This window comes from Microcaecilia unicolor, chromosome 10 (assembly GCF_901765095.1).
Source record: "Microcaecilia unicolor chromosome 10, aMicUni1.1, whole genome shotgun sequence".
NCBI classification, from domain to species: Eukaryota; Metazoa; Chordata; class Amphibia; order Gymnophiona; family Siphonopidae; genus Microcaecilia; species Microcaecilia unicolor.
The window spans coordinates 215,059,097-215,085,396 of NC_044040.1; the positions used below are offsets into that span (position 1 = coordinate 215,059,097).

General features: G+C 45.3%; 1 protein-coding gene across 2 annotated transcripts in view; it reads left to right on the forward strand.

The window, feature by feature from the left end:
- Nucleotides 1-23,603, forward strand: part of MASP1 (mannan binding lectin serine peptidase 1) — a 118,761-nt gene extending 95,158 nt beyond the window's left edge. The window contains exons 11-16 of one of the 2 annotated variants that reach the window (XM_030216108.1): nt 11,380-11,514; nt 12,146-12,259; nt 14,529-14,714; nt 16,309-16,376; nt 20,684-20,783; nt 23,264-23,602. In XM_030216108.1, coding sequence (XP_030071968.1) covers nt 11,380-11,514; nt 12,146-12,259; nt 14,529-14,714; nt 16,309-16,376; nt 20,684-20,783; nt 23,264-23,454 — 794 coding nt within the window. In that variant the 3' untranslated portion in view covers nt 23,455-23,602. Of the gene's footprint in view, nt 1-11,379; nt 11,515-12,145; nt 12,260-14,528; nt 14,715-16,308; nt 16,377-20,683; nt 20,784-23,263 lie in introns of both variants that reach the window. The other variant, XM_030216109.1, reaches the window with a different exon arrangement.
- Nucleotides 23,604-26,300: the final 2,697 nt, after the last annotated feature.

Sequence of the window (26,300 nt, forward strand, 5' to 3'; positions counted from 1 at the left end):
AACAAAGAGGGAAGGGATGGTGCTGAGAGGATGGGCTACCATGACACGTTAATGTATTGTAATGTATTGACAACTGAAATCAAGGAATATAAGCTTGAATATTAAACTGAGTTAAATTAAAAAACCTCCTGCCATCCAGTACGTTTACTTTCAGCCTGCTTCATAAAGAAATACCAGCACGGAGTGCAGGAGGAACCTAATGGTTTGTGGTTTCAATTCCCACTGCAGCTCCTTGTGACTCTGGGCACACTTAACCCTCCATTGCCCCAGGTACAAAATAAGTACCTGAATATATGTAAACCGCTTTGAATGTAGCTGCAAAAACCTCAGAAAGGCGGTATATCAAGTCCCATTTCCCTTTCCCCCTTTCCCTTATGACATCACAATATCAGAAGTGAGCCAAGTATCGGGCAATCAAGCCATTGTGACATCACTGATGAGGTTGGCTCTTATTGGTGGAATGAGTGGAGGAGTAGCCTAGTGGTTAGTGCAGTGGACTTTGATCCTGGGGAACTGAGTTCAATTCCCACTGCAGCTCCTTGTGACTCTGGGCACACTTAACCCTCCATTGCCCCAGGTACAAAATAAGTACCTGAATATATGTAAACCGCTTTGAATGTAGCTGCAAAAACCTCAGAAAGGCGGTATATCAAGTCCCATTTCCCTTTCCCCCTTTCCCTTATGACATCACAATATCAGAAGTGAGCCAAGTATCGGGCAATCAAGCCATTGTGACATCACTGATGAGGTTGGCTCTTATTGGTGGAATGAGTGGAGGAGTAGCCTAGTGGTTAGTGCAGTGGACTTTGATCCTGGGGAACTGAGTTCAATTCCCACTGCAGCTCCTTGTGACTCTGGGCAAGTCACTTAACCCTCCATTGCCCCAGGTACAAAATAAGTACCTGAATATATGTAAACCACTTTAATTGTAATCACAGAAAGGCGGTATATCAAGTCCCATCCCCTTCCCTAAAAAAAAAAAAAGGTCAAAAACACACCTGGAATGGCTGTTGAGCTGGAATAAATGATTTGCATCTAGGTTGTAAAAGAATTGCCCACAAAGGAAGAAATTCCATAATCAAACCTCTGGTATTCAGGCAGTGTTTTCTAAACAGGATTGGCCTAGTGGTTAGAGTGGTGGACTTTGGTCCTGAGGAACTGAGTTTGATTCCCACTTCAGGCACAGGCAGCTCCTTGTGACTTTGGGCAAGTCACTTAACCCTCCATTGTCCCATGTAAGCCGCATTGAGCCTGCCATGAGTGGGAAAGCGCGGGGTACAAATGTAACAAAAAAAAAAACCCACTTACCAACAGCAGCTAGATTATAGCACCCGATATTCAGTTCCGGGCCACTGAATATTGAGGGCTAATTTCTGTAGATCTGGCTGCCTGAGCCTATGCAGATCCTGGGCAATATTACCCCCACCCCCCGATCTGCTTCTCGGCCTCCAAAATAGTCCCCTCCCCCCCCCCCCAGCCCCCTTCCAAGTCCCCACGATCCAGCCTCACCAGTGCTGCATTCCATCAGGCTGGCTAATCTCAAATCCCTGTATAATTCCTTCTTATATGAGGAACAAGGCTCGATTTTTGTTCTTGCAACCTTCGGCAATAAGCCGGTAGAAATCTGTACCATTTCTTGTGAGTTGTCTGGGGAGCTTGTTGCAGCCGTTCTGCTGTTTTGTGTGAATTGATTTTGTTTTCTGTAGTAACAGGCCCTCTACTATCCCTCTTTATTAAGGTCATCAGGGTCCATAATTAGTCCAGCTCGCTACTACTTACTACTACTTAACATTTCTAAAGCGCTACTAGGGCTACGCAGCGCTGTACAGTTTAACAAAGAAGGGCAGTCCCTGCTCAAAGGAGCTTACAATCTAAAGGATGAAATGTCAAGTTGGGGCAGTCTAAATTTCCTGAGTAGAGGTGTAGTGGTTAGGTGCCAAAGGCAACATTGAAGAGGTGGGCTTTGAGCAAGGATTTGAAGATGGGCAGGGAGGGGGCCTGGCGTATGGGCTGAGGGAGATTATTCCAGGCATGGGGTGAGGCGAGGCAGAAAGGGCGGAGCCTGGAGTTGGCTGTGGTGGAGAAGGGTACTGAAAGGAGGGATTTGTCTTGAGAGCGGAGGTTACGGGTGGGAACGTAAGGGGAGATGAGGGTAGAGAGGTAGGGAGGGGCTGCAGATCGAGTGCATTTGTAGGTTAGTAGGAGAACATAACATAGTAGATGATGGCAGAAAAAGACCTGCACGGTTCATCTAGCTTGAACTATATGCGGTACCTTTCCCCATTCTGAGCCCCAGGACCTGTCTCAACTAGGAATTCTTAAATCCTGCCATGGTTTCAGTTACTGCTACCCCGGCTCTGTATGCAGGGGCGTAGCCAGACCTCGGCAGGAGGGGGGGCCAGAACCCAAGTTGGGGGGCATGTTTTAGCCCGCCTCCCTTCCCCTGCCACTTTTGACCCCCTGCCGCTGCTGACCCTCCCCCGCCACTTTTGAACCCTCCCCCACCACTTTCGACCCACCGCCGCCACCACAAGATACATCCTGCATGTCAGGACTCACAGCACAGATCAGCAAATGCACCGGAGACCGGTGCTGAAGAAGACTAAGGCTGGCAGGAGTTGGGGACCCCCGCCAGCAAAGGTATCTTGTGGTGGTAGTGGCAGCAGCGCAGGGGGGGGGGGTCAAAAGTGGAGGGATCCAGGACTAAATCTGTGGGAGCCCATGCCCCGTTGGCCCCACCTAGCTAAGCCCCTGATATATAGAACATATATTCTGCTGTCTGGAAGTGAAAAAAATAAATACAGCCAGATTGTTAAAGAAAAGCCTTGACTGTCCTTTCCTCATCTGTAATCCCTGCATTCCCCTGTGTTGTCTTTGACCTCACACATCTGGCACTGGGAATCTGGTAAATTGCTGGATCTCATCACTTTGTACCAAGGTGACATTTACTTGCCCCTGAGAGCCGTGATAATAAATTGGGAAAATAAACTTTGCTTCTGTTCAAAACATGTCGAATGGAGACTTGAAGACGCTCTGTATATCCAGAAATTATTGAGCAAAGGTCTTGGTGCCAAGAAGCAGGTTGAGACAGGATGTTTAAAGCAGATCAGCCTAAAGAGACTAAAGCATTCCCATATAATTTGTATTTACATTTCTGCTAACGACACATTAATTAACATCCGTGCATAATGAGGTGTAGTCAGTCTTTGGGAAGGCAGGGCCAACAGCTGGAAAGGAGCAGCAGATCATGTGATAAGTGGGGCTCTGGACCATTGCCTGGATATTCCGTTAATTAATCAACTCGAAGCTGCTATCTGTTGTGCTCCCCCCACCCAAATTCATTTGTCCAGCCTCAAGGAGGGAGGGCAACATGAGTGGCAGTGATAGGAAGTGCAGCTCTTCAGGTTTCCCACATTCCCTCGCCCCCCTCGGCATCTTGGCAGCTGTAGTCTTGATGAGAAATAGAAAAATCAAATCAACCAATCCCATAATGTCACGGGATGGGAGTCCAAAATCCAGATGTTTCTATGCAGGAATGGGGAACATTTGTTTAAACCAATAGTACAGGGACTGTTCTGGGGAATGAGGGAGGGAGGGTGTAATTCTTAACCGTGTGAAGTAATTGGTGTGCGGCCTGAAGAAAAGCCCTGGAGATGCCCACAGTTGAAGTCTATAATGCAAAGTTTCTGAATGACAGCCTTGAGAAGGGCCACAAAGGAAACCTACAGCTGCTTTTGGCCCCAGAGCAATCAAAGGAAAGCTACAATGAATATTCATGCACTGCCTGCTTGGTATGCAAAGGTTTCTCATGCATATTAATTGCAGCTATCCTGAAAGCCTAACTGGCTGGGCTGAGAATCACTAGGCCAGTCCTTCTGAACCCATTCCTCAGGGCACACTCAGCCAGTCAGGTTTCAGGATATCCACAACGAATATTCATGAGACAGATTTGCATGCACTGCCTCCCGAGCTGCCAAGTTACTCATTCCAGCAGGGAGGTTGTTTTTTGGCCAGTCCTGGATCTCTGCCAAACTCATCCTGGTACATTATAGGACCTGCTGCCCTGATTTCAATGCTCCCAGTTCCACAGCAACTCAAGGGTGGGAAGAAATTGTTTCCCTTCATCTGAATATCTGTCTGGATACAAAAGTGAAGGGCAATACCAGGGAGACTTTTCACCATTATCTCTAAAATTATACAACAGCTAAAGATGTTATTTCAATAAATGCTTTTCAATGTCAGCCTTAGGGTGACTAGTGTGCTCTCTTTCCCCACTTCCTCTCCGTTTCGCTGGCCACAATTCTTCAGATGTGTGGTGTCTTTGCTACAACGAGAATATGCAAACTGTTAAGATGAGGAGATTTAAGGCTGTGGCTGATAATTAGGCAACTGTCATTTTTCATTGAAAGGACAGATTCACTTAGCCCTAATCCAGAGACTACTACTACTTATCATTTCTATAGTGCTACTAGACATACGCAGCGCTGTACATTTGAACATGAAGAGACAGTCCCTGCTCGACAGAGCTTACAATCTAATTAGGACAGACAAACAGAACAAACAAGAGATAAGGACAAAGTGTAGCAAGATTCCGGAATCCCAAAGAGTAGCAACATTCTGTGCAGAATCCCAAACAGTAGTAAAGATTCCAGAATCCCAAAGACAACTACTACTACTACTTATCATTTCTATAGCGCTACTAGACATACGCAGCGCTGTACACTTGAACATGAAGAGACAGTCCCTGCTCCACAGAGCTTACAATCTAATCAGGACAAATAAGGGATAAGGACAGAGTAGCAAGATTCTAGAATCCCAAAGAACAACAAGATTCCATGCAGAATCCCAAAGAGTAGCAAGATTCTAGAATCCCAAAGAACAACAAGATTCCATGCAGAATCCCAAAGAGTAGCAAGGTTCCGTGCAGAATCTCAAACAGTAGCAAGATTCTAGAATCCCAAAGACTACTACTACTACTTATCATTCCTATAGTACTACTAGACATACGCAGCGCTGTACACTTGAACATGAAGAGACAGTCCCTGCTCCACAGAGCTTACAATCTAATCAGGACAAATAAGGGATAAGGACAGAGTAGCAAGATTCTAGAATCCCAAAGAACAACAAGATTCCATGCAGAATCCCAAAGAGTAGCAAGATTCTAGAATCCCAAAGAGTAGCAAGGTTCCGTGCAGAATCTCAAAGAGTAGCAAAGATTCTAGAATCCCAAAGACAACTACTACTACTACATATCATTTCTATAGCACTACTAGACGTACCCAGCGCTGTACACTTGAACAAGAAGAGACAGTCCCTGCTCCACAGAGCTTACAATCTAATCAGGACAAATAAGGGATAAGGACAGAGTAGCAAGATTCTAGAATCCCAAAGAACAACAAGATTCCATGCAGAATCCCAAAGAGTAGCAAGGTTCCGTGCAGAATCTCAAACAGTAGCAAGATTCTAGAATCCCAAAGACTACTACTACTACTTATCATTTCTATAGTACTACTAGACATACGCAGCGCTGTACACTTGAACATGAAGAGACAGTCCCTGCTCCACAGAGTTTACAATCTAATCAGGACAAATAAGGGCTAAGGACAGAGTAGCAAGATTCTAGAATCCCAAAGAACAACAAGATTCCATGCAGAATCCCAAAGAGTAGCAAGATTCTAGAATCCCAAAGACTACTACTACTACTACTTATCATTTCTAAAGCGCTACTAGACGTACGCAGCACTGTACACTTGAACGTGAAGAGACAGTCCCTGCCCGATAGAGCTTACAATCTAATTAGGACAGACAAACAGGACAAATAAGGGATAAGGAGAAAGAGTAGCAAGATTCCGGAATCCCAAAGAGTTTCAAAATTCCAGAATCCCAAAGGCTACTACTACTACTTATCATTTCTATAGCGCTACTAGACGTACGCAGCGCTGTACACTTGAACAAGAAGAGACAGTCCCTGCTCGACAGAGCTTACAATCTAATTAGGACAAATAAGGGATAAGGACAGAGTAGCAAGATTCTAGAATCCCAAAGAACAACAAGATTCCATGCAGAATCCCAAAGAGTAGCAAGGTTCCGTGCAGAATCTCAAAGAGTAGCAAGATTCTAGAATCCCAAAGCCTACTACTACTTATCATTTCTAAAGTGCTACTAGACGTACGCAGCACTGTACACTTGAACTTGAAGAGACAGTCCCTGCCCGATAGAGCTTACAATCTAATTAGGACAGACAAACAGGACAAATAAGGGATAAGGAGAAAGAGTAGCAAGATTCCGGAATCCCAAAGAGTTTCAAAATTCCAGAATCCCAAAGGCTACTACTACTACTTATCATTTCTATAGCGCTACTAGACGTACGCAGCGCTGTACACTTGAACATGAAGAGACAGTCCCTGCTCCACAGAGTTTACAATCTAATCAGGACAAATAAGGGCTAAGGACAGAGTAGCAAGATTCTAGAATCCCAAAGAACAACAAGATTCCATGCAGAATCCCAAAGAGTAGCAAGATTCTAGAATCCCAAAGACTACTACTACTACTACTTATCATTTCTAAAGCGCTACTAGACGTACGCAGCACTGTACACTTGAACGTGAAGAGACAGTCCCTGCCCGATAGAGCTTACAATCTAATTAGGACAGACAAACAGGACAAATAAGGGATAAGGAGAAAGAGTAGCAAGATTCCAGAATCCCAAAGAGTTTCAAAATTCCAGAATCCCAAAGGCTACTACTACTACTTATCATTTCTATAGCGCTACTAGACGTACGCAGCGCTGTACACTTGAACAAGAAGAGACAGTCCCTGCTCGACAGAGCTTACAATCTAATTAGGACAAATAAGGGATAAGGACAGAGTAGCAAGATTCTAGAATCCCAAAGAACAACAAGATTCCATGCAGAATCCCAAAGAGTAGCAAGGTTCCGTGCAGAATCTCAAAGAGTAGCAAGATTCTAGAATCCCAAAGCCTACTACTACTTATCATTTCTAAAGCGCTACTAGACGTACGCAGCACTGTACACTTGAACTTGAAGAGACAGTCCCTGCCCGATAGAGCTTACAATCTAATTAGGACAGACAAACAGGACAAATAAGGGATAAGGAGAAAGAGTAGCAAGATTCCGGAATCCCAAAGAGTTTCAAAATTCCAGAATCCCAAAGGCTACTACTACTACTTATCATTTCTATAGCGCTACTAGACGTACACAGCGCTGTACACTTGAACAAGAAGAGACAGTCCCTGCTCGACAGAGCTTACAATCTAATTAGGACAGGCAAACAAGAGATAAGGGAATTACTGTGCTGCTGAATCAGAGACTTTACTATTGTTGTGTCATTCCAGTTTCAGACAGAACATTCTGGACCCTGCTCCAGAAATCAGATGTCAATCAAAGTGTAACAGTAGGTGGTGCATTCAGAGATTCTGGTCCAATAGGATTCAACCATGAGCTTGTGGAGGGAAATATAAAACCCAAGTGCAAGGGAGGAGGAGCCACCTCTTTCCTCTCATAGAGAGAGTCCAGCTAAGAAGGATGTAGAGGTACAGTAAATAGGAAACCTCCACCCACCCCCACCCCTCCCACCCCCGCCAGTGCCTACTAGATTCTTAGCTCCCAGTTCAAGGGACTAGGAGCAGTAATAATACAAGGGCTGCAAGTCCCCTAGAGCCTGAAGAAAAAAGACTGGAGTGTTTCCATTTTGCAGTAACCTGATCAGAGAGGTCAGTCTGAGTTACAGCCGTCCCTCTGAGACAGAAGGTCTGGTCACAGGAAGACTGGATCCTAACTAAACCTTAGTCAGCCAAGAACAAAAACTGAGGCTGCTGACATGCGTAGATCCTAGTCAGGGAAGGGGCTGAAAACTGTCCATAGACCGTTATTAAATGGACTTGGGGAAAATCCACTATTTCTGGGATAAGCAGTATAAAATGTTTTGTACATTTTTGGGATCTTGCCGGGTATTTGTGACCTGGATTGGCCACTGTTGGAAACAGGATGCTGGGCTCGATGGACCTTTGGTCTTTCCCAGTATGGCAACATGTATGTACTTATGGACCCTAGCAGGGCCGGTCTTAGCAAGTGCAGGGCCCTGTGCAGACCAATTTGGTGGGGCCCCATCCTAGCCCTGCCCCCACCCTAGCTCCACCCCATTGATAAGATTATTCCATTTTTAGAAATTTTTTTTATTTATGAAATTTCAAATAAAGACAAATGAAGCTAAACTTGTACAAAAAAACTGATTGAAATAATAAGCACAATGAAACCTCCCCTCCCCAGAAATTATTCAGTTCAAGTCCACTACAATTAGTAGTTCCAATTCTCATAACAAAGGAGAAAATAAGGAAAAATATTAAGAAAAGATCCAGCACAGTGCTACAGTGTACAAGGTATGCCAGGAATGCTTTATCTGCCTATGGCTGGAGAGAGGTTGAGTGACTCGATGCGGTCCTGGGTCGGAGCGGAGGCACGAGGCAGAGTTGAGGCACGCTGAGAGGGGCCCCCTTAGGCGCGGGGCCCTATGCGGCCGCCTTGGTCGCCTCTGCCTAAGACCGGCCCTGGACCCTAGTATCAGGTAGCTATGATTCGGATCATTCTTCCCAATGTGCATCGCTTTGCACTTCCCCCTCCATAACGTTTATATGGCAAATATACTTCTAACACAGTGTATATGTAAAGAAAAAAGAATATTACCTACACATAACCAATTACGAAACCAAATGTATAGTGAAAGAAAGTGCTTAATCACCAGCAGACCATATAAAGAAAAGCGGTGATTATAAACCAGCAGATCAGGGAACTATCATACGTATGTAGTGAAAAAACACCACTTTTGCTGACGATACAACTACACCCAAAGGAGAAGCCTAAAAATGTGTACGCATATGCCACAAATCAGTTAAAAATGTCAGTAATAAACCGGCAGTTATACAAGCGAATAAAAGAAGCAAAACCTACAACTCTGAAACCGGAAGAGAGAGTAAAACCATTGAACCATTGATAGTATTTTACATCAGATCATATCATACCATGTAATAACACTGCAGATGATATAGCAAAAAAAGGTAGGATTTACTTACATCAAGAAGCGTTAAATTGGATAGCCTAAGCACCAAAAAAAAAAAATGGATTTTAAGGGGCCCCTTTTCCAGAGCGGCAGTCTTACCATTCGCTATTCTGTGACTACTGCCGGCCCAAATTGGCCACCGGCAGTAGTCCCGCCCCAAGCATGCACCAGGGGAAAAAGAAATGGCTTGCGTGCCAATAACCCAGTGGTAATCTGGCATCGCCGGTTAGCGTGACAGCCCTTATCTTACCACATGGCCATGTGTGCTGGGGTCTTTTTTACCTGCTGTGGTAAAAAGGCCACTGGTGCGTGGGAAAAAATGGCCCCCAGCGCTAGCACAGGACCCCTTTTCCCACCGCTTGGTAAAAGTCAGTGACGTCAATAGGCTAATAGAACATACAGTGGTGGAAATAAGTATTTGATCCCTTGCTGATTTTGTAAGTTTGCCCACTGACAAAGACATGAGCAGCCCATAATTGAAGGGTAGGTTATTGGTAACAGTGAGAGATAGCACATCACAAATTAAATCCGGAAAATCACATTGTGGAAAGTATATGAATTTTATTTGCATTCTGCAGAGGGAAATAAGTATTTAATCCCTCTGGCAAACAAGACCTAATACTTGGTGGCAAAACCCTTGTTGGCAAGCACAGCGGTCAGACGTCTTCTGTAGTTGATGATGAGGTTTGCACACATGTCAGGAGGAATTTTGGTCCACTCCTCTTTGCAGATCATCTCTAAATCATTAAGAGTTCTGGGCTGTCGCTTGGCAACTCGCAGCTTCAGCTCCCTCCATAAGTTTTCAATGGGATTAAGGTCTGGTGACTGGCTAGGCCACACCATGACCCTAATGTGCTTCTTCCTGAGCCACTCCTTTGTTGCCTTGGCTGTATGTTTTGGGTCATTGTCGTGCTGGAAGACCCAGCCACGACCCATTTTTAAGGCCCTGGCGGAGGGAAGGAGGTTGTCACTCAGAATTGTACGGTACATGGCCCCATCCATTCTCCCATTGATGCGGTGAAGTAGTCCTGTGCCCTTAGCAGAGAAACACCCCCAAAACATAACATTTCCACCTCCATGCTTGACAGTGGGGACGGTGTTCTTTGGGTCATAGGCAGCATTTCTCTTCCTCCAAACACGGCGAGTTGAGTTCATGCCAAAGAGCTCAATTTTTGTCTCATCTGACCACAGCACCTTCTCCCAATCACTCTCGGCATCATCCAGGTGTTCACTGGCAAACTTCAGACGGGCCGTCACATGTGCCTTCCGGAGCAGGGGGACCTTGCGGGCACTGCAGGATTGCAATCCGTTATGTCGTAATGTGTTACCAATGGTTTTCGTGGTGACAGTGGTCCCAGCTGCCTTGAGATCATTGACAAGTTCCCCCCTTGTAGTTGTAGGCTGATTTCTAACCTTCCTCATGATCAAGGATACCCCACGAGGTGAGATTTTGCGTGGAGCCCCAGATCTTTGTCGATTGACAGTCATTTTGTACTTCTTCCATTTTCTTACTATGGCACCAACAGTTGTCTCCTTCTCGCCCAGCGTCTTACTGATGGTTTTGTAGCCCATTCCAGCCTTGTGCAGGTGTATGATCTTGTCCCTGACATCCTTAGACAGCTCCTTGCTCTTGGCCATTTTGTAGAGGTTAGAGTCTGACTGATTCACTGAGTCTGTGGACAGGTGTCTTTCATACAGGTGACCATTGCCGACAGCTGTCTGTCATGCAGGTAACGAGTTGATTTGGAGCATCTACCTGGTCTGTAGGGGCCAGATCTCTTACTGGTTGGTGGGGGATCAAATACTTATTTCCCTCTGCAGAATGCAAATAAATTCATATACTTTCCACAATGTGATTTTCCGGATTTAATTTGTGATGTGCTATCTCTCACTGTTACCAATAACCTACCCTTCAATTATGGGCTGCTCATGTCTTTGTCAGTGGGCAAACTTACAAAATCAGCAAGGGATCAAATACTTATTTCCACCACTGTACTCTTCCCTGGCAACGTGGCAAACATTGCGAGTAACTCGTACAAGTTAGAACGACTATAATTGAGATATCGGGGAGAACTGGTGGATGGGTGGGGGGAATTCTGCAGGTGGGAATTGGTTAGGGGAAAATGTATCTAGACGGCCGTTATCTAGGGGGTAAATTGGTGGGTGGGAGTTGTCTAGGGAGAATTGTCTAAGTGCGAACTCGCTGGTTATCATTTTGAATAACCCGGAAGCAATTGCCCCCCTATTAGTTTCAGTACGATTTACGTGGCCTGCTGTGGCTGACTGTTCTTACTACGGTTGCAGTTTGTGGTACCCCTCGGTTCACCAGAAGTGTCCTCGCTAGGATTGCTGGAGGAGGCTTTGCAAAGAGAGGAATATCTCCCTGGATTGCTATGCTGGCTCAGAATGGACGCCCCTTCTGTGGAGGATCTCTTATCGGTAAGCCGCACTATTTACAGAAGAAGTAAACAAATGTCTATTTATACCGTAGCAATTAGCTTTAATCTACAAGCTATACTCCTCTCCTCCCACATCTCTGAATTAGAGGAGGCAGACGTACCTTATAGTCCTCTGGATCCAAACCAACAGAAATGGGTTTTTGTTTCTGGATAGAACATTCTTCATCTAATTCCATCTTATTTAGTTAGATTAAGTGGGGACGTTATCAACATGGGCTATTTTATGCAATGAGACCCTGTGCTGAAATAACATGACGTGGTAAAATAATCTGTCTTAACGGCAGCCCCCCCCCCCCTCCCATTAGTGGTTTTCAGTACCTAACCAGTACCTTAATACCTGTGATTTCTCCCTCTCCTTCCATAACAGCCTGGGTGTTGGTTGATCAGGAATGCTAATGGCAAACCAGAAATGATCTAGAGATCCCATGTCTTTTTGCTGTAGGTGGTCAGTGAGCTTAACCTCCGGACTTCTCTTGCTCTTCCAACAGATAGCGCCCTTGCACCTTCATCTTCCTTATCCTGGTAAAGACCCTTGAGAATGGGGGGAGCCCTGGAGCACGCCACACCCTGGTAGAGGAACTAACTTGGTCTTACCTTTGTCCTTATTTAAGGTAACAAATGGATCGTTACGGCAGCCCATTGTCTTCACCCACAACTCAACATAGAAGATCCTATATTTCACCCTGATGACATCTTCCATTCTTCAACGTTTAAAATCATCTTGGGTAAGCTGGGTAATACACACTCGTCCTGGTATTACTTTCAACCCAAATGTATAGTTTAGTAAAATCATCCAATAATGGTAGACTTTGATTAATATCTCTATGGGCCGGGTATATCATAGACACAAAATGGAAAATCCCAGTAGTGCATATGATCTTAAAGCTTTTCATTTGTGGAGAAAGGAACTGGAAGGTTTGTGTAACCAGTTCCCCTATGCGTGTTATTTTTAGGGTCTGTGGCTATAAGATTTGTCTCTTCCAAAATCCTCCCCCCAAAGCACAGAGACGAAGAGGTGTATATAAAGGTCCCCTGACAGCTGGTTGTATAACTGATCGATAGTCTAGACAGGTGCACAAAACACACACTGAAAAAATGATAGAGGGAGGCTGGGAAGCATTAGAATAAAATTCTCATTTATTTGGCTCTCCCCAAGTGCCCAAAAAATATACAAGAACAGTGCCATAAAACCTATAAGGCCTACAGTCCATAAACACAAAGAAAAGTGATGGTAAAAAATATCAAAACATGTTCAAAGTATTTATAGTTCTTGATCTCCTCTGTGGTTCATTTCCTGTGCTCCTTTACTGGCAGATGGGTTGTTGACCCTCTTTGCTCCTTTGTAAGTGCTTTGTCATTCTCAGGACTTCTCGCTACTCCTAGGTATAATCAGAATATACCCCGTTTCCAGCCTCTCACTGCTCTCTCACCCTCCTCACAGATTTTGCCATCTTTTCAAGGTTCAAAAAATCCTTTCTCTCCTCTCCTTCCTCTTCTCCACATGTTCCCTATGCTCAACCTCTTTAGACTAGGCAACCAGGATTTGGGTCCCACCTTCTATCAGATAGACCTCCAGCATGTACTCACGCTGATTTAGGGTTCCAATCCTTTCCCCGACTCATATGTGGAACTGGTCACGGTTTCGGTTTCTTTACTCGTCCTTGGTCAAGTTGATATCTCCCCAATGATCCCTCCTTTCTTCTCCTTAAAGCGCCTTGTGCCCTGCAGTTCTGTTGGTTTTCAGGATTTCAAGCCCTCTCAACTCTCTGTCTACAGCCCCACTCCTGACCGTCCCCTTCTCTTCGCTGCTTCTCCTTAGCCTCTTGGGTAGAAGACTAATGTCCCGATGGGCTCCAGGGTGGGAAACCCATCATTCTCCTGCTACATTTTTCCTCTCTGCTGGACCCCTTCCTCTCAGGGAGAAGAAAGACAAGGCTCTTCTTTAGAGTCTGGTTTTATACTCCCCTCCAACTCATGGGGATCTTCTGCTATTTTATTTCCTCAGGATAGACCCACTCCTTTATTAGTTTGAGTGGCACTGCTCTGGAGCAGAGACCCAGAACATTCCTCCCACCAGTCTAGGCAGACACATTGTAGTGTCCTGCCACATATAAAATGTCAAGATAACAGCGGAAACAATGAAGCTCTGTCCCTGGACTGGAAGACCCTTGAAACAAAGCAAGAGAGTGACGATGGCAGGCCTTACGGAAACAATACTCTTCCATTGCTGTAATGTGCTACATCACACCAGATTCCACAGGTTTCTCTCCTGTTTTCTAAGGCACCAATACAACACTGAAGTGTGTAATCATGTTGTAGAGCACACTGACGGAGTATATTATCATCCTTCTCATTTCCTTGATGCCGATTCTACAAACTAGATATATCATATCGTTATCACCAATTCACCAAAGATCAACTTTCATATTTCATGCAAAAAATTGCAGACCTGGGCCTGAAAACTGATTTCAAAGGGGAAACTCTTTTTCTCTTTGAAAATCACGATAGCCAGCTGGTGCTTCTGGGATTCAGTACCCCATGTCGTGTTGAACGTGAACATTATGTGAGATAAAGAACATGCAAGGATTTGAAAATGAATTCCCCATGCATACTTAAATAGGCCCACCCTAACCCTGTCCCTGTCACTTTCCCCCACACAAAAGAGGGATCATTTCATCAGGTAAACTCATGCAAATCCTTTGAAAATTGCCTTCTAAGTGTTGATTCCACTAGTTGGATACAATGCCTTTGTCCCAGCTTGAAATTTGGCAAAAATCATTTGACGGAGGACTCGATTTACTCAGTTTTAAAAACAAGGCAGCAGCTCTGTCCTATCTCTGGCATGTCTATCATGCAGATGTTGGCCACCCCTGGATCTGTTCATTTAATGCTTGACACAAAGTTTCTTTCCAAACCAAAAGAGAGACATTTTTTTTTCTAGCAGTATAACATCATGTCTTTTTCTAGAAATCCCATCTACCCTCTTTGTTTCAGGAAAACACAGAACAATACAGAGAGATGACACTGAACAAACTTTCCAGGCCAAATCCATTCTCCTTCACCCTCTCTACAATGCCTCAACCTTTCAGTTTGACGTTGGTCTATTGGAACTGCCAGAAAAAGCCATTTTAAATGACTATGTGATACCGGTATGCCTCCCTGACACTACACCGCAGAAAGGTACCTCATCTTTGGTCTAGCAGAAGAATTCAAACAAAATCACTTTGGTTTTTCTCTCTGCCTTTGTGAAGGAGTGAGTGGTATAACTGCAGGTGTCCCTAAGAAAATTCCTTCACCGGTGTTACAGTTAAGCCACCTTATAACAGGTGGTGCTGACCTGCTGAGTCAGAGGGGTGGGGCTCAGGCAGGGGTTGATTAAATGCCCTGGGGCAGAGTAGATTGGGGAGACCGCGAAGGAAGAGGTCTCTTGGAGGGGGGCCCCGAGTAAGAGAGAGAAAGAGAGATCCTTCCAGAATGTACTACAGGGCTGTAGTACCTGAGGAGAGGCTCAGGGAAGCAAAGTGGATTTCAAGCTTATGCCTCCAGACTCAGAGTCTAAGTGGGAAAGACTGTCAAGGTAGGAAGTTTCTGTAACCACTTTAAAGGTTCAGATATCAGAGCTGCCAAGGGAGCCAATCCACTCAGCAGGAGATTTGGGGTCCACCCCAGCCCTGCCCCACCCCACCCATTGTTCCACCCACAACTCTGCCCATTTCTCCAACCCCAGCACAGCTGATTCATGGCCAGCAGCTACAGGAGCGGTCTCCCCATCCAGCGGCAGCAGGAAACGCCTTCATAAAACGTCATCTCCTGCTGCTGTAGGGCGTGGCATCAGCAGTAGCAAAGGATGCTGCTTTATGAAGATGGTTCCTGGAGGCCACTCAGTGGGCGATCCCGATTTCTCGGTGGGAAATGACCCGCTGAAAGTGGAAGGTCTGAGATATTGTGTATCAAGGCTGAAGGCAAAGCCTGTGTTAAGTTGTGTTTTTTGCAACAGCAACACTGTGTTTGGGACATGGACAGCGGCCAGCCCTAGTAAAACTCTTTCCTAAGGGATTTGCAAGAAGCCCTGATGGTACTATACTAATCTGTGATGCAACGAGCTTCTGTAGACTGCAGTATAGTAACAAAGAATGCTTTCTGTTTACTCTTACCCTGAGGCTCTGCAGCCAGCTTCTAGCAATGCTGCTACCCATTTACTGCCAGGTGAGCATGGGAGCCCTTACCCGTCCTCAATGGATGGTGGTAAGAGCTCTCCGGGGAAATGACTGCGTGGCAAATGGTTCACTTACCACTGGGCCATTTCTCCTTTTTTTTAAAATAAAGTCTTTTACCCTTTGCGGTAAAAGGGGGCCTTGGCACGTGGCAAATCTACGCATCGATGCTACTGCAGGCCCTAAGTGTACCACTGTTTAATCATGAAGAGGCGGAACCTGTGCAGATGCCACCTTGTTGGGTTACTGGATGGACCGTGCAGGTCTTCTTCATCTGTCGACATTTACTTTGTTACTATGCTCACCTTCACGCATATACCATGGCACCTTGCTTTACCCACGCCCATCCCAAAGTGTGTTGAGCTCCTTCTGGGGACCCGCCATCCTTTTTTCAAGTAACGTCTTTGCTCAAAACATTGAATCAGTTATAGACAACATTGTGGAGTAATTCTGCAAACTCACCAGCAGTCGCCCAAGACTCTTGTTACCGCTGATTTTTTTTTTTTTTCATTTCCTTCTTCCTTCTACTCAGCTTGCTGTCTTGCTCCTCTCTCCTCCAGGTGACTATGTGGTTGTCAGTGGATGGGGGAAGCAGTTTCTGGGCAGATCCCCAAATGCCCTGCTCGAGGTGATTTTTTGCATCATTTTTCTTTATTAATTCTTTGATGTGCTAAATGGAAACATTCCCACCAAAAGGGAATTCACACAAAAAAATTGTGCAAAGTACCAGGAAAGATACTCAGCTGCCAAAATGTTGGCACATTTTTTCGCATAACCTTTATGCAAAAAGAGTCACAAATTTAGGCCAATCACAGTAAACATTTGCACGTAGTACACTACATGTGAAATGTTATTTATGATTTAAATCCACGTGCAATCCATCAATCATATCCAGCACAACAATACAATACGACGGAATTTATATTCTGCTATATACCAACTAAGGATCAATGCAGATTACAATTTAAATAAAAACTAGACCATCACTAAGAAAAAACACAAAGAATACAAAATTATAAATAAACCAATCAAACTTTCTTAGTACATTAAATAAACACAAATTTACTTTAAATAAATAGAAAATAAGTAAGCCTTTAACAGTTTACGAAATCGTAAATAGGATTCTACCAATCTCAACTCCAAAGGAAGGGAGTTCCAACATTGCAATGAATAATAAACAAAACCAGAATTATGATAAGACTTATATACGTCACATGCTTTACAGAAGGAAACTGAAGCAAGCAACAGTCTCCAGATCTAAGAAAATGAACTGTTGTTCCTACAATGAATAACTCCATCCAATAATCTGGCATAAAACCATAAAATAATTTGTGGATAAAAATGCAAAGCTTCAATTTACATCATTCTTCAATAAGAAGCCAATGAAGGGATCGTAACAAAAGGAGTAACATAATCAAACTTGTGTCTTCCACAAATCAATTTTGAGACAGCACCAGCGCCTGAACCACCGCCTGAAAATGGGTTTTACTCATCAAACATTTAATGCGCTGGAGCTGTCTCAACCTGAGGAACACTTTCCTAGTTGACTGCAAAATTTGAGCCTTCATAGTTCAATGAGGATCTAGAAGGATCCCCAATAACCTTAGTGAACATTCCAAAGAAAAATCAGAACCCCAAAGTTTCAGAATTGAACTAGAGAGAACCCTAGTATGGGGGGGGGGGGGGATAAATGTAAAATGTTAGTCTTATCAGTATTTAGTTTAACCTTATAATGCGAAGCCCATTGTTCCATAATAGTCTCCAAATAGCTATTTCGTTAATGATATCTTCAACTGATTTTACTAATGGAAATAGATAGACACTAATTTTTTGAAAAATCAAAAAACAAAATCTCCTAATGTCATTAAAACAATAAACAAAATAGGGGATAAGGAGGAGCCCTTCGGAACCTCCACTGTAGAACTCCAAGGCTGAGATTTTATTTGCTCTTTAAAGACCCTATAAACTCTATTTTCTAAAAAGTCTGTAAACCATTGTATTACGTTTCCTACTATGCAATCAGTTCTTGACAGAGAACAGCTGCAATACATCCTATAGATACAGTCAAACTGGACAAAAACATACATTTTTGTTAGGATTATTGTATGAAATAGGTTCTAATCCACCTAGAAACTTTTTTAAACGTAAACCAATATTAAATAATATTTACATTTATAAAAGGAGCTGCCACAATGCAAAAACAGGCGAAGTGGTTTATTATTTATTTTATGAAAACCGGAGCGGGAAAATGTATTTGCAGGCCATATTTTTCAAAAATGATAACACATCATTGAGGTTATGGTTATCTATTGTTGGACTATTCCACACAAAATTTCATGTGAAAGTTTGCTACGGAGGTTATTTTGCATCCATAACAAACTTTCATAAAAATGGCCCAACGATCTGTGGAATACCATTCTTCTCATTCGCCCAAGGCCGCCGAGAGACTGGGCCAGGCCCGGGACAAGGCCACCCCCGGGCCCCCCCCCCCCCCCACCCCAGGTCATTGGGCCCTCTCTCCACCCCCGGGCCCTCTGCACTGACCTTAAGCGCCTCACCTTCTAAAGTGTAGCAAGCAGCGGCAGACCACTCCTTCCTTCCGTGTCCTGCCCTCGCGGAAGTTACCTCAGGCAACGGCGGGACACGGAAGGAAGGAGTGGTCTGCCACTGCTTGCTGCACTTTCGAAGGTGAGGCGCTTAAGTTGAATGCCAGGGAGCGATGGAGGGCGGGTGGGCTGGACTGCGGCAGCGGCGCTGGGCCCGGGGAATTTTGTCCCCCCTGTCCCCCCTCTCGGCGGAACTGCCAGAAAATGGTCACGTGGTACGATAACTCTTACTGCATGGCCACGCAACGGGGAGCCCTTACCGACACCCATTGAGGTGGCAGTAAAAGCTCCCGCGGTAACAGGGCAGCATGCGGTGGTGCCTAATTACCACCAGGTTACCACCACGCTAACCATTTCCGGGATTTTTATTTTTTCCCTGGAAATCGCATGTGATCGATCCAGAACTATTGCTGGTGGCCGCATTGGGCTCACCACCTCTTCATAAAAGGGACCCCTAAAAGTTCTGTTCTTAAATTTAGGCCCTGCCACTAATGTTTGATTTAGGAGCCTCATATAGGTGTCTAGCCCTGGAAGTCAGTGCTAAGTTTCTGTGTCCCCCTCACCCTCCACCCTAAACCCACCTCTGCTGTCACCCACTTTAAGTGTCTAGTGACGTTAGAAGCACAAATTTCAGAAGTCCTAGTAAACCCTTTGCATATTGTCTCTCTTCACAGGACATGAAACCTGAATCATGCAGGTGGTATTACTTTTCTTCAGCTTTCTTTTAAAAGTGGCCCCGTGCTTCAGCCTCTGGCAGTTCTGAGCGTGAGGCAGAGCGTGGACAAGGCTTGGCATTTCAGTAGTCTGGTGCCTCCACCTCACAGCTGAGCACGTATAACACTTTTCATGTAACACCAATGATGTTCAGTTCATAATTTCATTAAAAGGTGATAGGGATCGTAATGCTCAAAACGCCAGTCTTTGCTCTTGATGGGAACGTGCATTCGTTAGTTTGAATGTAGTTCAATACAGCACCGTATTTAAATGCACATTAACTTACAAGTTAAAACGGGTACAGTCAATAGCTATGAATTAAAAAGTTCTAATGCAGAAATACAGGTTAAAACTTTTAATCACCATGAATGTGTGAAACAAACAAAAAAGAGGAAAAATCAGGGAAAAAGCCAATTTCTGAAAATGAACTGAACATTTTTTGCCTGTGCACATGTCTAGAAATTAGCAACTGGCTTTCAGCTCACACGCTTTACTTAAATGCTGAAAAAATCTGAGGTTCTGTCTGCAGGTAGGAACAGACAGGTGATATTAACTCCTCCTTGTTGTGAGATAATTTCCCATGTCTTATGGAATGTGTTGGTGTTGTAGCAGAGCTGATTGCTGATAAATTTTTGTTAGGGAGCCACCTTCTTGAAGTAGCTACTGCTGCTTTTCTTTCCAGCTTCCGTATTCGCATGTAGGACCCCTTTTACCAAAGTGGCGATATACGAACCGTCACTTTGCCGCATGCCAATCCAGCGGTAATCCCAAAACAGGAGGCAGTAAAGGCTCCCCCCAGAAACGACCATGCAGCAAGTGTTACACGTACTCCATACTGGATTGCTGTTTGTTTGTCAGGCACTTCTGCTTTCGTCCGACACTTCAGACAGATTTACTTGGCTGCCGTTTTGCACTAGGTTTCCCTGTTTTATTACCTTTGCTTAGTAAGTGGTATTGGGGGGCATTCCAGCCAGTCAGGTTTTCAGTATATCCACAACAGTGGCGATCCTAGGTCAGCTGCCACCTGGAGCGGATCACCGCTGCGCACCCCCCCCCCCCCCCCCCCAGGGTGCAGTATGACACCCCCCTCCCTGGCACATCAAGCCCCCCTCCCCCCTCGGCTGCATTCTTGGCTGCTGGAGGGTGCAGAACCTGTTCCGGGGCAGAGGGAGCAGGGAACCAGCGGAGCCGAAAGGTGCGCGGCTGCTCTCTGCACCCTCCAGCAGCGTGCACCCGGGGCGGAGCTCCCCCACCGCCCCACCCTTCCTACACCACTGATGCACAATGAATATTCATGAGATGGATTTGCATGCAGTGGAAGGCAGTACATGTAAATCTCTCTCATGAATAATTCATTGTGGGAATCCTGAAAACATGACTGGCCTGGGTGCCACTGCTGTACGGGGGACAACAGGGCCGGCTCAGTGGTTGTGTAACTGCTATAAGACAACACTTGCTGTCATTCCCAAAGTATCCTACTGAGCACGAAATTAGTCCCACTTTCCCATGATATGGGATTCATTTCACAAATATTTGTTTTCTCTCTCTAGAAGGACCCCTAAACGTTCTTTCTTAGTCTACAGGCAAATGTAATAGAGAGCGTGTTGCATTGCAGATAGAAATCCCTGTGGTGGATCACGAGCTCTGCAGACAGACGTACGCTGACTTGGGGAGGCAGGTGACAGCTGATATGGTTTGTGCTGGAGAAAAAGAAGGTAATTAAAAGATGATGATAAGAACATTAATTACAGGCTTCTGATGTAAGTGTATAACGAGGAGCTCTGCAAACTTTGATGTCGTAACACTGGCTCTTATAACGTGGTAGATACCGTGACAAACGCTTCCGATAAAGTGTCTTTGTAAATATTACTTTCGGTGCTTTAAATAGGCAGTGATATTCAGCCACTGCGGTCAGTGGACTGTTTTGGGTTTTTTTAATGCCACCCATGGCAGCTCAAAATAAATCTGAATCTTCAGTGCCGGCATTGGAAAGTGGTCCAAACAGAGCAGTGACTGGTGACATTATCCGGAGGGTGGAGAGATTCAGCCCACCCATCTGCTAACTGAGCAGCCTCTTTGTACCATTCTGCACTAAAGTGCAGAGTGATCCAGATATCCACAGACAGTCCTGGCCAGTGCAAATATCCTGGAAATTTCCAAAATTATCAACCCGATATTGAATATTCCCTCTGACATAGCCTTTATTGCACATTCACCATTAAGAAAAGTAGGTATATATGAACTTTATGTACTGAAGAGAAGAGGAAGTGGCCTAGTGGGTATAGCAATAAGCTAAGTTCAAATCCTCTCTCTGTCCCTATCTCCCATTGCCTAAGCTCCTTGTGGCTTTTCTGAACCTACCACCAGTCACTGGTCCCGACCCAGTTGTTTCTGGAGATTTGTAGCCAGCTAGTACCAACCCTGGAAACAAAGTCAAACTCATCTGTTCCTTCTGGCCTGGAACCAATGGTCTATCTAGCCCAATATCCTACTTCTAACAGTGGCCAACCCAGGTCACAAGTATCTGGCAGAAACCCAATTAATAGCAACATTCCATGCAGACTCCCAGAGAATAGCAAGATTCCGGAATCCCAAACAGTAACAAGAATCCCAAAGAGCTGCAAAATTCCATGCTGCCAATCCCAGGACAACTGTTATTCAAAACAATACAGTCCGTTCGATGATGTGATGAACTTCAAAATGCAAAACAAACTCGGTGGTTCACTCTCTAGCACATTTGAAGTGTAAAGATGGCAGCACGAGCAACAAGAGGGTTGATAGGATGTATGCAATGAGTCTAGATCCCTTGAAAAAGCTTTAGCGAAACGAGAACCTGTCAGGGTCCGGATATTAAAAATTATGAAAACCAAAAAAAGACAAATCCACAGATAAATTGTTGTATTGTTATATCACAGATAGGAAGGTGGGGGGTTTTGTCTTTGATTGTAAAAGTCACCAAAAAAGGGTTTTGTCCTCACCGTGAGTGTGGACTACAAACACAGCATGCCCTTGTGATAGCATGAGATTTTTCCCCTTACACCTCATAAGTGTTGCTATACTGGGAAAGACCAAAGGTCCATCGAGCCCAGCATCCTGTTTCCAACAGTGGCCAATCCAGGTCACAAGTACCTGGCAAAATCCCGAAAAAGTTCAATACATTTTATTCTGCTTATCCCAGAAATAGTGGATTTTCCCCAAGTCCATTCAATAACGGTCTATGGACTTTTCCTTTAGGAAGCCGTCCAAACCTTTTTTTAAACTCCGCTAAGCTAACCACCTTTACCACATTCTCTGCCAATGAATTCCAGAGTTTAATTACACGTTGAGTGAAGAAAAATTTTCTCCGATTCATTTTAAATTTACTACATTGTAGCTTCATCACATGCCCCCTAGTCCTAGTATTTTTGGAAAGCGTAAACAGACGCCTCACATCTACCCGTTCAACTCCACTCATTATTTTATAGACCTCTATCATATCTCCCCTCAGCCACCTTTTCTCCAAGCTGAAGAGCCCTAGCCGCTTTAGCCTTTCCTCATAGGGAAGTCGTCCCATCCCCTTTATCATTTTCATCGCCCTTCTCTGCACCTTTTCTAATTCCACTATATCTTTTTTGAGATGCGGTGACCAGAATTAAACACAATATTCAAGGTGCAGCGATACAAAGGCATTATAACATCCTCATTTTTGTTTTCCATTCCTTTCCTAATAATACCTAACATACCTCAAATGTGCTAGAGAGTGAATCATGAGTTTGTTTTTGCATTTTGAAGTTCACCAATCCCAGGGCAAGCATGCATTAAATTAAACAAAATTAATGACTGTAGAAAATACATTTCAAACATTTAAATAAATAACTATATAAAAGTGTCAAACATAAGCATCTTAATTGTAGATGTAAATATATATAAATAGCAACACACAAATATGGATAGATATTAAATAACCGCAGAGCACAGGTATGGTATGTAACCATGTGATCACATCTGACCAATCCCCCTGCTTTTCTTGTGTGAAGCCTGATTTAAAATGGCCGCCCACTCTGGAGCACAAGTATGACAGAAGGAACAGACTCCAGGAGGGAGCCTAGTTTGTCAGTAAAATAAGAAGCTGCATAGTCTACAGAGACTTGGGAAGTCAGGCCAACATTCAGAGTTATTTCTCCACTTTTATATTTTGTTTTCTCTTTTTGCTCAGGAGGAAAGGACGCTTGCTCCGGAGACTCAGGGGGTCCCATGGTCACGCTGAATGGCATGAGGAAACACTGGTTCCTAGCTGGCATCGTGTCCTGGGGAGTCGGATGTGGAGATAGTGACCGATATGGGGTTTATTCCAATGTGCTAAAGAGTTTAACCTGGATCAAAGATACAACGCATGTGAATTATTGACCCCCACCCCCACCCCCCCATACAATTCTGCCACCCTTTTCCATCTGCAAGAAACAAACAGTGTGTCAGACAACAGAGTCAGTGCTGCAAGAATCCACAAGATATCAACATTTGCCTGTATGGTCTGTCAATTTATAAAGAAAAAAATCTTAAAACCTTGCCTACTACTACTACTACTTAGCATTTCTATAGCGCTGCCAGGGTTACGCAGCGCTGTACAAGTTTAAACATGGGGAAGGACAGTCCCTGCTCAAGAGAGCTTACAATCTAAAGGTAAAAACTATGTAGTCAGTGTAGGTATCAGGAATGGGGAAGGTGGTTAGGTGCCAAAAGCAAGGGAGAAGAGATGGGCTTTGAGTAAGGACTTGAAAATGGGCAGGGAGGGCGCATGGCGTATGGGCTCAGGAAGTCTGTTCCAGGCATAAGGTGATGCTAGGCAGAAGGGGCGGAGTCTGGAGTTAGCGGTGGTAGAGAAGGGTACAGAAAGGAGTGATTTGTCCTGAGAGCGGAGGTTACGGGTGGGAACATACGGGGAGAGGAGGGTAGAGAGGTAATGGGGGGCTGCAGATTGAGTGCACTTGAAGGTCAATAGGAGGAGCTTGAACTGTATACGGTAGCGGACCGGGAGCCAGTGAAGCGACTTGAGGAGAGGGGTGATATGAGAGTATCGGTTCACGCGGTAGATAAGATGTGCGGCGGAATTTTGGACAGATTGAAGGGGGGATAGGTGGCTAAGCGGGAGGCCAGCGAGGAGAAGGTTGCAATAGTCAAGACGAGAGGTAAGGAGCGAGTGGACGAGGGTTCGGGTGGTCTGTTCAGAGAGAAATATGTAAGCCTTCTTTTAGAGGTCGTTGTCTGCAAATCCAGGGAATAGAGAGAACAGACTAAACAAACGTGGATTCTGGAATAAGTTGTCAGGCTCTGTCTCTCAAACAAACTACATACACTAAGGCCCTTGGTTTAGAAGCATCATTGCGTGTAAACAGCACCTTCTAAATGTGTAAATCAGTGTTTCCCAAGTTGGTCCTGGAGTACCCCTTTGCAGTGGCAATCCTAGGTCAGCTGCCACCCGGGGCGGATTGCCGCTCCGCACCCCCCCCCCCCCCCCCCCGCATGCAGCGGCGCCGACACCCCCCTCCCCAGCGCATCAAGCCCCCCCTTCCCCGGGTGCATTCTTGGCTGCTGGGGGGCTCCACTGGCTCCCTGCTCCCTCTGCCCCGGAACAGGAAGTAACCTGTTCCGGGGCAGAGGGAGCAGGGAACCAGCGGAGCCGACAAGCGCGCGGCTGCTCTCTGCACCCTCCAGCAGCGTGCACCCGGGGCGGACCGCCCCGCCCTTGCTACGCCACTGCCCCTTTGCGAGTCAAGTTTTCAGGATATATCCACAATGAATATGCATGAGATTGATTTGCATACACTGCCTCTATTGTATGCAAATCCCTTTCATGCATATTCATTGTGGATATCCTGAAAATCTGACTGCCAAGGGGGTACTCCAGGACTGACTTGGGAAACCCTTGTGCTACCACTAGGTGTCAGGCTGCCAGTGGAACATATGAGATTACCACTAGGAGCCATGGGTGCCATTTTGAACATGGGACTCATGAGAATGTGTGACTTTGAATGATTGCTGCTCTCACTAGGCTACAAGAGACCATGGTAAGAGCTAAGGGAGGGGGATCACATGGGGGGGGTATGGATTTCAGGGGGCCTGCAATGGTGGGGCTCTGGGGGAGGGGGAGGATGTAGGGTGTTGGGTGGGGAGATCAGATGTTATGGGGTGTCAGGAGAGAGATGTTGGGAGGGGAGATTGGATGTTGGGGTCATTGGGGAGCACTGTTCTCTCTAAGCTGAGCAGGAGTCCTCCACCTACAGTCTTGCCAGTGGGGGGAGCTGTTTCACTATCACATTTCCAATAGTGAGAGACAGACAAGCTGTGCAGGACTCCAGGGAACCTGCCTGTCCATAGTAACTGAAAACATAATATTGAAGCATCACCCCTCTCTGGCAGCAATGCAGTTGGCTTAGCGGGAACAGTGTCAGAGAGACTGGATTTGGTCTTTACACCTTCCTCTTCAAGCAAGCACCTTATTTGGAAGCCTGACCCCTATCAGTAGTACTGTAAGATTACCATTAGCAATCTAGGCAGCATTTTGAACCCGGGACTCACAATAGCAGAAATGACTGGGGAGTGGGGAGTAGACTACAAAGGGACTCTGGTAAAAGCTGGGAGAAGGGGATCATCATTGGGGTGTGGATCTCCCAGGAGAGGGGTATTGGCAGTATGGATTTCAAGAGGAGGCTTTAATGGGGGGGGGGATGGATTTTGGGGGGCTGTAATGAGGATATGGATGCTAAAGGGGTTTCAATGGGTGAGGATATGATGTCAGGGGCTGTAATGGGACATATGAATGTTGGGGTGTGTCAACTGGGGTAACTGATCTCGTCGGAGTGTGAAAGGAGGGGGGGATTGAATGTCACGAGGGGAACTGGAGGAGGGCATGGTTGTTGGAGGGGTGATTGGCAGGTGGGGTAGACTTATTCTTCTGGTGGGAGGGGTTCAGGGGGAGCATGGATATTAGAAGCAGTCATTTTTACAAGCTGCTGCTACACACATTTGGGGTAAAGCTGTCTGCCTCAGACCCTAGTTTCCATTTCCTCTTTCTGACCTGTAGTGGAACTTCTTTCCCCAGTTTGTCAGTCATGCCATGACACAGGAATGAGGTGAGGAGTCTCTGGTTGCCCTTCTTCTGAACTCACAGTGCCCAGGGAAGGAATGTCAGAGCAGCCTGATCCGGTCATCACTGCTATTACAATTTACTTCCCTGCCATTTCCCTCTCTCTCTC